The 14002-nt window shown below is 39.0% G+C and overlaps 1 protein-coding gene across 1 annotated transcript in view; it reads right to left on the bottom strand.

Moving 5' to 3' along the window:
* The window catches only part of TRHDE (thyrotropin releasing hormone degrading enzyme), a 371785-nt gene that overhangs the window by 19974 nt on the left and 337809 nt on the right, over positions 1-14002 (bottom strand). Inside the window, exons 14-15 of the mRNA XM_077913853.1 lie at positions 13831-13928; positions 13268-13375 (exon numbers count right to left, since the gene is read on the bottom strand). Of these exons, the coding sequence (XP_077769979.1) occupies positions 13268-13375; positions 13831-13928 (206 nt within the window). The remainder of the gene's footprint in view (positions 1-13267; positions 13376-13830; positions 13929-14002) is intronic.

Raw genomic sequence — 14002 nt, 5'->3', positions numbered from 1 at the left:
CCACTGGATGACATTGGGCTCCACCTTGACAAATAACTCCTATTGCCCAGGAATAATTTATAGCAACATTCATTGTCTTTTGTATTCTTCATGGAAAGGTTGAAAATTATACAGATTTATTGTATCCATCAAAATACTCCATCTAGAAATGTGAGGGCCTGTGCAAATGTGGTTTACTTTCATTTCTAATGCACTGTCAAGGTCACTGAGGTTAACAAGGCTGTTTCTCCAGCCTGGGAGGAATCAACTATGGCAATTTAGTTAATTTTTTAGGTATAACCACTAAGCTGTCATGGGTAGGCAATAAGGAATGTATTTTTCCTTACTAGGAAAGGTCTCTAACTAAAAATAGATTTTATTTCACTTTGGGTGTGCATGTGTGTGCGTGTGTCTGTACATACTAACCAACGGGTAATTCTGCAGGTTTTCAGAAATTTAATTGGTAGATTCACTATACAAAAAATGCTGTACTTTTTAAAAAATAGAGAAGGATTCCTATGCAAATCAAATCCTAGAGGTTCTAAGATTTTACTTTGACCGTCCTGTGAAAAAGCAGTGAAATCCATGGTAAATTTCATGTGTGTGTATGTGTGTGTGTGTTTTCAGTAATAAGGATGGATTTAATTAGATAATTGAAAATAGTGAAAAAGAATCTATTCCTGTTATATAAGGTAAAATAAAAATTATTGGGGGGGGGGAACCTCAACAGTCTGAGTTCTAGAGGAAAGGGGAATGGCAAGGGTGGATGACAAAGTCACAAAATAAGGCAAGAGGCATATTTTGCATTGGCAGATGAAAAATCTAAGAAAAACACCTATCTTTAAAAAGTCGATGCCATTTTTATGATTTTCTGAAATAATTGAAATGTATATATTCATGTGGACAAGTGATTGGCAGGTTCCAGCTTTAGCACAGATGCGTATGAAGAATATACGTTGGATGCCTGAACTCCCTACGGCAGAACAAAATAAGCAACGTTTATGTCTCTATGAAAATAAAATAGAAGTCACATGAATTTTTTTTCTATTTTATTTTTTAATGATTAAACTAATCTCAAGTCATGAAAAAAAAAGGAGGGAATCTTTCAAAAATATTTAGAAGGGATCCTGAAACATGAGGATGGGTTCTCTCTGCTGTGAATTTTAGAGGTATCTCTACGTAATTCTTCAGTTTTCCTACCACTGACCACTTTTTTTCTTTACACATTTACAGAAATAATTTTATGAAGACTGATGACAGTAGTTTTGTCAGAATTTCATGAGGAATGAGACCTGCCTTCTTAGTATCTCATTCTTGCTGAACATCCCTAAGGGCAGGAAGAGGCTCGTGAAGGTTCAGAGTTTAACTGGCTCCCTGTAGCATTCCTTGATGTTCCATCAAAGAAGGGAAAACAGGGCAAAATATTGATCATAAACGAAGTTTTGAATACGAGGAACCCATGCCTCCAGCCATCCTTGGCATTCCTCAGTTTGCCAACCCATTACTTCCATTTCTTTTTTAAAATATTTATTTATTTATTTATTTATTTATTTATTTATTTATTTTTATTTTTATCTATTTTTAATTTTTTTTACTTTCATTTCTACCTCTATCTTCATGCCAGTTTCCCTGTGTGTCTCTCTGTGCCTTCTTTTCTGTCTCTTATGAGTATAATCATCATTGGATTAAGGGCTTACCTTAAATCCATGGGGTCTCATAGGTCTCATAGGTCTCAATAAAATCCTTCATTTAATGACACCTGCAAGAGGCCACTATTCAGCCCCTGACAGTGTCTGCATGTGCTTTTATCTTTCCGGTTATTGCCATGAAATTACAAGTCATCAAAGCTCTTCCTCACTTTTAGATGTTTTAAGATATATCTATATATCACAAAACAATATTTGGTGCTTACAGAGAGCGTTTTCCAACAACACTATCACAGTATTAAACAAACATTACCACACTACCATTAGAAAGACTAACGTGAACTATTGTCATTTTCGTTTTGAGATAGAATGAATGATATGTATAGAATCAGTCCTAACTCTTAATCACAAGGAGGGAAAAAGTAAACCAGAAGGAAGTGTTGTTAATGTGGCTAAAGGAATCATCTCAGTGTATATACTATTTTTGGAAAATGCGGAGCAAATTTTCTCTTTATAGTGGTTGATAGCAGTTTTAATAAACCTGAATCTGAATCCATTAGTATATTCTACTCTCTGAGAATAAGTAAAAATGTTTTGGAAGCTGCAAATATTTTTGTTGATGCTCCAGCTCTGGCTTAGTAAATAATAGTGATCACTACTGAGACTTAATCAACACTACTCCCGGAGTTAGTTGCCCATGGAAATCCATATTCACTTAGCACTTGTACTGTGACAGTCAGGAGGTTAAAATAGAGCTATTCTATAACTAATCAATAAGCATATCTTCTGATAGATGCCACAAAAGTTCAATAGTGTTATCCCTGAAGTTGATATAATGTCAGGCAAAAAATACTAGCATAATAAGAAAATTACTATTGGGAGAAATGGGGGGAAAACCAATCATACTGAAAAGTAAAACAGTTAAATTAAGTCACCTGCAAAATGTTTCTATAAAAATTAAAATACCTTTAAAAAATACTATTGACTATTTACCTCTATGCATGACTGTAATATAATTAAAAAAAAAAACTAAAATGTCAGGAAAAAAGAAAACAATTGCAGAATTATTTTGGTGTTTTAAATTAGAATATAAAATCATTAGTGTATTTAGATTAGAAACCAAATATGACTACATGGAAATATATAGAAATCTGCATTTACTGATGTTACATTAGCTCTTGAGGCAATGAAAGTCCCTGCTACACCACGAAGTAAATTAAAAAAAAAAAAAAAAAAATCCAGATGAGTTAGTCCCTCAAGTAGGTCATTTAGTCAAATATTTATTCCATGATGGACTGAACTAAGCTAGCATGTTTTGAATTCTCCCAATGGCAAGGGAAAGGGGCATCTCAGTGGGATTCCAGAGAAGGTTAGGAAAGAGGGGCAATGAAGCCCTATCTTGTACATAGGTGTAGCCACTCCTGGAGTAACCTCACTAGATGACCTCTGTGTCCCAAATGGTAAATCACGGAGGGTCACTGGTTATGGTGGCAAATTCTAGTTTGACAAAGGAATTCACAACTGGGTTGATTCAGACAGCAAGCACGCCTACGACATCTCACAGATCACTTTGCTTCTATGTAGCTTTTGCAAAATACTTTCGTTTGGTGACTATACTCTGATTTTAGAAGACAGGTTCCCTAAAGCTTTGATGAAGGCACATAATCAATTAACTGGGATTTTTGCTCTTCTCAGCAAATAAAAACAGAACAAACATGATTAACTGAAAAAAAAAAAAAATCGCAAGGCTTCCAGAGGATGTCCTTGGGTCAGTACAGAGTCTGCACCAATAGTTACGCTCCTGGGAAGTACCAAGACTTTCATCCTGAGAAATGGCCTTGCGGAAGAAGGCCATTCTTTACGCAGTTCTTTTGGGCAACATCTCCTTTCTCCCTGTGCCTGACGGATGTGTATTTTTCCCGTAGGCCTCAGGTCGGCTGTCACTCTGCAGGAACGTCAATCTCACTGACTGGACAAATTGTCCTTTTCTTAAAAATTTTCCTGTTGGCTTCTGAGTACCGTCACCATCTAAGGGGCTGTATGACGCCCGATTGGTCTCAGTCTACCCCAGCAGACCATAAGCTTCAAGAGGGCAGAAACTGTGTCCTTGGATCCCGGGTGTCTCTTACTACAATGCCCGAGGAGCAGCAGAGGCTCAAGATTTATGTGGTGCGTGAATCAAGTACGGTAAGAGTCTGAGTTAATATTGATTAGATTAAGTCGATTTATTACCATGGAAGAAACAGGCAATACTACTATATTGTAGAAATAAAGCTGAAAGCTAAGAACCAAGTCGACTGTTGACTATTAACCAGATATCCCATTATCCAAAGGTGAACTGATGAACGTCACCCCGTAACCCCTCATCTGTCACGAGGGAAGGAAACAGCATAATAAATGTGTTTTAGCTTTGAAGACCCACAAGTATACGTAGATAAGATGTTAATGAGGAGATGGTTTTGATGGTAATTGTCAATGATTCTAGAGGTTCCCATGCCACACGTTCTGCTGTAAGTAGTTCTGCGAGCAACCCCCAGGTCTCGGTGCTACGTTTACACAGGTAACAATGCAGAACAGTAACTACTGAGCAACACAACTGCTCGGGCTGAAAGATGACGGAAGGCAAGAGACTACCCCTTAAGGTTTATTTTCCACGTTTATGCCAAAGGTGAGATATTTGTGTGCTCACACTTTGCACTGGGAGAGACCAGCTGAAAGGAACTTCTTTAAAAATCAGCATTACAAACACCCAAGTAGATAACTCACTCTCTTTTCCCCCCTCACCTCAGTGGGTCTACTGTGAAGAATGTTCAGGGTAGAATTTGGATGACGTTCTCCAGCAACAGGGCCCCAAGTATGGACAGTGGAAAACAAGGCAAACAAATGATAGTCCATGATGCTACATTACATCATGTAGAAGCAAAAATGTGAACAACTAGAAGTACAGGCCAATCAGTTTTAAGCTATTTAACAAAGTCTACTGAAAACATAACTACCTTTTACAGCATCCTTCCTAAGCTCTTAAAAATTAAAAATGAAATGATTTCTGCTATTCTGATTAAGAAAAAAAAAAAAGAACAGTGTCTATGCCAGGTGTCAGTAGGAATTAAAGAGACGCATAACTTGACTCGTAAGAGCAGGTTTGGTTAATGTAGAAAAATAACGCTCTGAGTTAAATTCATAAATAAAAACCATTTTGCAACTAAGACATAGACTGCCTATCCCATAAGGCAACACAGATTGCAAAGAGTGGGATTTTTTAAGGAGAAAAAAGGTTACAGTAAAATGAAGAATTGTGCAGATTTGTGGGGATATATTTATAAGAATAAATTCCAGACTTATTTTAGACTATTCACTGTGTTTACCTATTTATATCTATAGGTAGACCTCTATTTTCAAGGAGATAAAATTATTTTGTGTTTATAGGGAAAAGGATTAATCATAAATTTAAAACTATGAAAATTGGCAGAAAGTAAAACAATTTCCAGAATTCACTGTAAACGTTAGGCTTCAGGGACCACACCCATGTCTGGATTGTACGCAGCTATTCGATATCGGGATTTCTCAACTCTTCACCTTGAACCCTCTCCGTAGGTTGTATTCTCTCCCTAGACAATCTAATCTCTCTCTCATTCTGTCCATTTCTACCCACATCCTAGGTCACGGCCTTCCTTACCCCCAGACATGGGTGTTCCTATGGGGTATGGCGGTAAGGAGAGACCTCTTGGACAATATCTAAGGATATGGGTAGTTTCACAGAAATCAAGGTCCACATTCTAGACTTTCATATGGATACTTCCTTCTCACAAAAACCCTTCTCCCACTTTCCCTCACTTTCCCGGAGGAAGGTACATTTCTCATTCATTCATCTCCCATCTTCTGAGCGCACACAGTACTGCAATATCAAATAAAAACTCTTAATATCGGTGTGGATATCTAGAAAATGAGTTTTCAATTCTTTAAAAAAAATTCTTTGCTTCCATCAAAATTGAAGAGGGGCCTAATCAAGTTGTCAGGTGATAATTTAAAAATTTTGGTGATAGATTACTGTTATTTTTGGCATGACACTTGGAAAGACAAAGCCCTGTGTTACACTGTTATAACAAAACACCTTCCATTCCTATCTATTTATTTCTATGGATAAAGTTTCTCAGGACTTTAAGATCAGAATCAAATAAAACTGATGGTGAAATATTTCTCATTCTAGTAGTGAGCAATATTCGTCTATGCAGACAGGAATTGATTGAAAAAAAAAAGTCAATCTCAATTTTAACGTTTATATATAATAATTTTTATGTTTGGAAATTACTTATCAGATTTGGCCATGTATTTATGTTGATCAATAACATACAAGTAACCATCGCAATGAAAACTCAATTTTGAAAAAAAAAAAATTAATGCCGGATTTTATGACATGAAAAAACGATGTGTGTATGTGTCTGTAGGTGTTATGTGTCCAAATTTCCTATTGCAGAAGAGTATGATGGGCGATCCGAAAGGGATTCCCCAGCAAGATATATCATATTAGAATATAATTTGGGGGAGAAGAAAAGAATAATATAAAATGTGTGACTATGAAGAACATAAATCATATTTTTAAATGGCAAGTGGTGGGAATAGAGTCGACAGGGTGTTTCGCTTCCATTGGGTACATTTAGGGCTTTGAGAGAATTTTGTTAGAAAGAATGTCCATACATGGTACACCGCAAGGTGAACCCTTGCGATTAATTACATGCACAATGGGGAGTTTGGGAGGGAGACTTAAACATGTTGTCGTTGGCAGGTCGTACGTATAGATGTCCAAGCTCCATTGGATCATTGTAGGGAATCACCACTGAGCCCTCCCTTCTGGCCCTTTCCATCTCAGCGACCACGAAGTGCCCCACTGCCCCTTATCCAGAGAGCGATGCCCTCCGCACCTGCACCGCTCCTCTGGGTGCTGGGGGTCCTGGCCTCTGACCCCGTCAGATCCCCAGGCCACCAGGCCACCAGGCCACCAGGGCCTCCCTGCGTTTCATGTCCAGGCATGTGTTTCTTTGAAGCTGGCCCTTCTTTCCTCCACCCTCTCTCCGCCTCGGCCACAGGCCTTGGGGTGCATCGGGCTCGAGCCACCTCTCCTCAACGTGCTCAGTAATGGGGTGAGCTTCGTGGGCGAAGGGCCTTCACCCCGAGCTGGGCAGCCCCGCACCAGCTGCTGCACACAGACTCACGGAGATGTGATTGAGTGAAACAGCCTTTAAACTGTGATCCAATAACCCATCTGGCAATGGTCACAACCCAAAGTGGACAAATCGTGAGCAGATCGTATGATCCGTGTGTTCATGGACAGGGAGTATGAGATTTGGGACTGGGACACCTAATGCAAGCACTGGAGATTTGGGGGGCAATGCCCTTGTTTTAGGAACAGGGTCAACCCGGGGTGCCCAGGGGGCTCAGTGGTTGGGCATCTGCCTTCAGCCCAGGGCGTGACCCTGGGGTCCCAGGATCGAGTCCTGCATCAGGCTCCTTGCACGGAGCCTGCTTCTCCCTCTGCCTGGGTCTCTGCCTCTCTCTCTCTCTCTCTCTCTCTCTCTCTCTCTCTCTTTCTTTCTTTCTCTCTGTGTCTCTCATGAATAAATCAATCTTAAAAAAATAAAATAAAAAAAGAAAGAAACAGGGTTGAGCCTTGGAGTGAACACTGAGTGGTCTAAAGCCACAGCTGTCTACTGACAAACTAGGAGCGAACCTAATTCCTCACCCGAGCCCCCGGAGGTTGGGCAGCCCTGTCCTTCCCATCTCTGCATACAGACCCCCTGCCGGGTTCACCTGTCTGCAAACTGCATCTGCTGGTCACTGAGCGCTGAAGCGGCAGGCCTGGCTAGTGTATACAGTAGGGCAGCTCGTAGAAGAATATGAGAAGCCATGCAAAGAGCACGGGGGGAGGGACCATAATAGCTTGAAAACATGGACACTAAGTGAGGATCTATGTTTTTAAGGGAAGGAAACACGAGGTTTCTGAACCAGCTGCACAGACTGTAGCAAAAAGAGCCTTTTGTCCATCCGTCCTTTGTGTTCTCACACAAGAAAAGCAAACACTGATGGGCAGAGAGAGACACAAAGGAAAGTTGCCAAACTGGGGTCCTTTACCCATGAGATGCAATGAGCTATGGCTGCTGGAGGGACATGGGCAGTGGATGAAGGGGAGGGAGGCCAATTTACCTCCCTTTACCTAGAGGCCAAGCCAGCCAGTATTTCTTCAAGCAGGAGAAGAAGGGCAAACGTCCCCATGCCCCTATTTGGGAATCTCTAGGGCGATATTTTGTTTTATATTTTAGGTTGCAGGTGGCATGCTTATCACCCCCAAACTTACAGAGAAGATGTGCCATTGAAGGCATGCTCATGCCCTGTACTGCTCTGTTGTATACTTCTTCCTACTTCCCATGTTTAAAGCTCACACCACCCAACTGTATGGTCAAAACAAGCAGAAGGCAACTCCAAAAATGATTAGTGTTTTTTGCTTTCCTATAAAATCCCAAATAATAAACAGGCATTCTTCTGTACCATTTTCATGACTTGTTTGGTTGGTAACATTACGGCCATTTTTCATTCGATGAAACCAAGGGATTTCCCTCAGCTCATGTAGTGTGCAGCTGTCATCTGATCACGGGTGTCTTTGGTTTTGAAGACAGTAGGCTTTCCCTACATCAGTAGTCCCCGAAGTGTGGTCCCCAGAGCAGCAGCAGCATCACACGGGAACTTGTCATGAATGCAGATTCTTGGGCCCCATTCAACCTACTCAATCAGAACTCTGGGGTGGGGTCCAGCAAACTCTTTCTCAGGTCCTCCCCATGACTCTTGTACACGAGCAGAGTCAAGAACCCCGGGCTTAGGTTGTGAGCACAACCTGCATAAAACTTGCTTATACTCATTGCAGAGAGAACTCGAATTCTGTTGGGTGTATTTTTTTTCTTTCTTCCTTTATTCAATCATTTTTTAACAAACATAGATCACTGGTATATGGTACTTTGATATACCACTGCGGAGTCACGTGGGTTTAGGGTTAGGAGGCAGGCAGTCTGGGAGTGGGATCCCAGATTCATGCCTATTGTCATATAATCTTGGCAAGTTACATGACCTTTGTGAGTTCTGGACTTGTCTTCTACAAAAATGAAATAAAAATGATGAGATCATGCACAAAAAGCAGTTAGTCCAATGCCTGAAATGTACTAACCACATAATAAATAAATATATTTTTTATTGTAATCACCATCATTAAAGACAATAATACCAGTAACATGATAATGGATGGCGTGAGTAGTGAAGTTTATGTATTACGTATGTTGCAAAGCTCCAGAGATGCTCCTCTACTTATGATTATTCTATGGAATGGGCTTGATTTTTCCATTTTCAAAATGAATTTCGAATTCATTTCTTTTCTTTTTTTTTCAAAATAAATTTCAAATTCATTTCATTTCAATATACACTTGTGATATCCCAGAATATAGAAGGTACTTCACTGTTTTGAGATATTTTTTAAGTAGAGTGATGATACCAGTTACCAATATATTGGGGAACGGATATCAATATCTGTTGAATACTTTTAAAAATTAAATACTTTAAATCTTTGTTCTGTATTAGCTTAAGTCTTTAAATTGCACTTTTTAACATTATTTGAGAAATAATACACAAAATTAATTAAATTATCACAAAATTAAGAGGTTGTGTTACTGTGGACACACATCTAATTTCAAATTAAAGTGTCTATTTTTAAAAAACCCCATCTAACCATATTGTGATCTCCGTATAGTTAACAGTACAATTTCAATAGTGTTTTAATACAGAAATTTTCAAATAATAATTCACCTACAGTAATAATCCCTATATTTTACTCAGTGAAGCTTATGCCAATTATTTCTTGTTTATTTGTACCAATCAGTGAAAGAAGCCAATTTCTGTCCCCTTTGTTATGTTTTTTTCACACATACAAAAGGCTATCATCTTCTCTGTGTCTTTTTTTTCTTTTTTTTAGAGTGAAATTTTCAGGTCTCACAACCTCCTCTCACAGATCGTGTTTTCAAGATCTTTTTATCATTTGTATTGTTCTCTACTGAATGCTTGGCAATTTGTCTCTTTTCTGAGATGTGGTGTTCTGCTGAACTCAGTTCCCAAATCACAGCCTAACGAGACCTGAATGGAGCTCGTCTGTTTTTATGCATGACATCACCATTACAATTCAACACGCTGTAGCATTTGAATATATTAACGGGGATCAGAATGTCGACTCATTCAATTTATCATCCACTGTAATCCTCGATTTTTTTTTTCCTCTCTGCTGCCACCATCTCTAACTTTTCAATGCACGTTTTGGTTCTACTACCTTTCCCTACACCAACTTTCTATTTTTTAGAATTTTTAAAGGCTTATTTATTTATTATTTATTTGAGAGAGAGAGAGAGAAAGAGCCCAAGTGGGTTGGAGCTGAAGGAGAGGAAGAAGAGACTCCTCGCTGAGCAGAGAGCCCACAAGTGTGGCTGGATCCCAGGATCTGGGATCATGACCTGAGCTGAAGGCAGATGCTTAACCCACTGAACCACCCGGGGGCAACCTCCCTACACCAACTTTCACATCCATTCTATTTTCCTAAATCCATTCCTATTTTCGCTGACTGGACCCATCACCCCAACTGTAAAGTAGCCTAGCATCCCAGATCTGCAATCCCTGATACTTCCATGACTCACTGTCCTTTAGACTTATTAGCATAAATATACATCATCTCCCAAAACACTGTATAAGTATCCTATTGCATTAGCTTTGGAAGCTTTTATAAAGGATGATTTTTTTTTTTAATTTTTATTTATTTATGATAGTCACAGAGAGAGAGAGAGAGAGGCAGAGACACAGGCAGAGGGAGAAGCAGGCTCCATGCACTGGGAGCCCGACGTGGGATTCGATCCCGGGTCTCCAGGATCGCGCCCTGGGCCAAAGGCAGGCGCTAAACTGCTACGCCACCCAGGGATCCCCTAAAGGATGATTTTTAAGGTTCCTGTTAAACAAAAACAAGCAAACATAACTGACTGGTGTGTTGCTTCAGACACATGTATAAAGAAACTCTCCCCTCCCCTTCCTTGACTCAATTTAGGAAACTTAAGTGGAGCATCAATGAAAGGATCACACTATTGTTTTATTATTAAGCTGTCTTTGAAAAAAATAAGGTTAAATCTCTGCTCTTCACACACAGGTAGCTCAGTGAGTACCCTGTACCCTCACCGCGGGAGGTCACTTGTATATGCAGGGACATGTCATATGGTTGGTTGAGCAAATCTTAGTAAACACAGCGTTAGTTCCACTTAGCAAGTTTACTTGCCCACTCATAGAAGAAAGGAAAGCAGGAGAATATAAAAATGATGAGAAATAATAAAAGAACCTTAAAGTATTACACACAAATTTAGTTATTTTGCCATCAACCAATGGCAGAGTTATCAAAACAGAAATGAGCTGACACCTCCTATGTGAACTTTCATTTGTAAGGGAATTTTGAAAGTGATGGATTGTTCAAAATCACAAATCAAAATTTACTACACACATTAAAGTAACCAGCAGTCCATGTGCCTCCCTTCCTGGAAGCCTCATCCACCCACCTTAGGGCTTCATGCACCTGCCCCTACTTCCCATCTGCCCTTGTCCATCCAACAGGATCCCGCTCACCCCTTAGGAGGGTGAATGCGATTCCTCCCAGGCAGTAAGCCCTCCCTTCTTGATCTTGTGCTTAGCTCCTACTTCAAGCAACAGCTATTTGTTATAGAGCTGTTCTCTCTACTAGTTTTGAGCTCTCCCTCTTCTCTGTGCTTTCTGGTCACCAGCTGGCATTGAGAATTGCTCTGCAAAATTTTGTTCAATGAATGAATTATTTAAAAAATAGCGTTTCCCCAATAGCTATACTTTTATGGGTTTAAAAGCAACTATCAATAAATAAATAAATAAATAAATAAATAAATAAATAAATAAATAAAGGCAACTATCAGGTCTGAGAAAAGGCATGTGTCTGTAGCAAAATGAAACAAAAGACTAATCAAATAAAAAGCAAAATGGGGAAACACAGAGACAACCATCTTCAAATAATATATTTCACCTTTTCTTCTCATAGGTACCTATGATTATGTTTCCTAATACAATTTTGAGTGTATTGAATTTAGACAAATGTTTATGTGTTCGTCGCCTAAATATATGTGATAGAATTGAAGAAGGTGGTAGGAGAGAAGGAACATAAAGTTTTTATTAGAGCATTTTCCAGTTTGATTCAATATGTTTCAGAAGACTTAGCAAAAAAAAAAAAAAAAAAAGGATAATCATTGATAAAAGTCAATAAATGAGAATTTATTCCCTAGACTTTATTTCTAGGGAAGACGGGGGATAGATGTAATCACTGTCTTGGCGTACGTGATGGATCTACTGAGACATGATAGTGATAATATATTTTCTTCCTTAGCTCAGGATAAGACCAGAAACGGTTCACTTTAAAGAGCACACAGGATAATGGTAAAGAAAGTGACACAGTACGACAAATTACTTAGTAATGCAAGGACAAGGATTTCTCTCGCAGATTTGTGAAGCAGGATAGCTGTCCTGACTGCGCTCTGGAGTCACTTAGATACTACAGTTAAACCTACGTAACTTTTGACAAGACAAAAAGCAACTTGTTCCTTAAGGATATTACACCCTCTGTGGTTCTCTACATTCACCTAGAACAAGTCTCCTTCTCTGTTCCCATGGGGTCATCCCAGCCACTCAGCTCGGGGACAAGCCCATGACGGCATGTGGAGTAGAATCATGTCGATAAACAGTCCCCTGGCTCCTCACCCTTCTAATAAGACCCTCCTTAATGCAGGGGCCAAAGACTGGGGAGGAGTGATGAGAAATGGCCCAGAGTATAATAAACAGAACATAAAGTCCTCAGAAATACAAAGACGTGTAAGTCTAAAAAAATCATAGCGAAAAGATCATGATCTTCAATTTTTTTATGTTTAATAGCCTTTGCATTAACATTAGCAAGTGACATTTAGTATAATATTTTTTATCAAACGTAATTCTACTAAACAATTTTGACATCACATTATGTATTAAAATCCTGTATTGTGAAATTCCAAGATAAGATACAAGTTTAAGGTCTCTGTCAAGGGTCACTAAAAGAGGAAAGATCTTTTCTATAACCTTTCTAGCTTTTGGTTTTTAATATCAACATATGTTATACCACTTTACTTATATCATACGCTTGCAGTTGTTTTATGAATAAATACCACAACCTTTATAAAGAACCTTAGAACGTGACCCACATAAAATCATTTTATTCTTATGGAAGAGCAAAGCTATCCAAATTCAAAATAAGCTGACACCTTATGTATGAAGAACAAGGACCTAGATTAAGAAAGTCTAAAACTAAAAAAAAAAAAAAAAAAAAAAAGAAAGTCTAAAACTCCACAAAGTCTCCCAAAGGTAATTGTATTGTGGCTTTTACGTTGTTGCCTCGTAAGCTACGAACCCGAAACACAGTTTTGCAGTGTGTTTTCTTGTCTTGCTTTTCTCCATTTAAAAAATGCAACACATCAACTGAGAATCTGAAAACGGTACTAAATCATATCAGAAATACAGGATTCGGTTCAATTTACCTGTTCCTGTTGCTGGAAATCCAATCTGAAATAAGTGTTGATGCCTGCTGGTGACAGTGCTTGTTGCCAAAACTGCACGCCAGCATTATAACTTCTCTACGTAGTTCTCTAGGTGCCATCGAAAGGAAAAACAGTGTTAGTATCTGAGAAGGAAGGATAACTCATTATATCAATAGTAGATAAGTAAATAATCAGCACAAAGGTAATTTTCAGACACAGAAATCCTATTTGGCTGAGGAAGAGATGGTTAGGCAGCAGAGAAATTACACGTACTACACGTCTTCTCTGGAAATAGTAATACGGTGGAGGGCATGGATTCAAATCTCACTTTTACCAATAAAGGCAGATCTTACACTAAAGCATAGCTAGTACATGCTTTTGTTCTCAGTACCAGGTAGTGGAAACTGTGCTTGCTACCCATCAGCAGGCCTCCCAGCAAAGGGAAATGAAAGATGCAGAATGAAAGAAAGATTATCTCATGCTGCCAAAGACGCAATGGACCCCGTCATATGTTGTCGTGCAGCTCTGGGGGAAAAGAGGCGAGTAAGAAAATAAAACAGTACTCATGTTGGTAGGATGCTTGAACAAGAGATCCATTAAAGTTGTTTTTTGGCCATCCCAGCTTGATGTACGTTGTTGCGACTTGCTTTAAAATATATTCCTAAATGGGGGTGAGGGGAAATAAAGACCATGTCAGTTTCAAATGTCTCCATGCTAATAATTACAATTAGAAAT

The sequence above is a fragment of the Canis aureus genome, chromosome 11 (genome assembly GCF_053574225.1).
Source record: "Canis aureus isolate CA01 chromosome 11, VMU_Caureus_v.1.0, whole genome shotgun sequence".
Lineage (NCBI taxonomy): Eukaryota > Metazoa > Chordata > Mammalia > Carnivora > Canidae > Canis > Canis aureus.
This window is presented reverse-complemented; position numbering and strand designations above follow the sequence as displayed.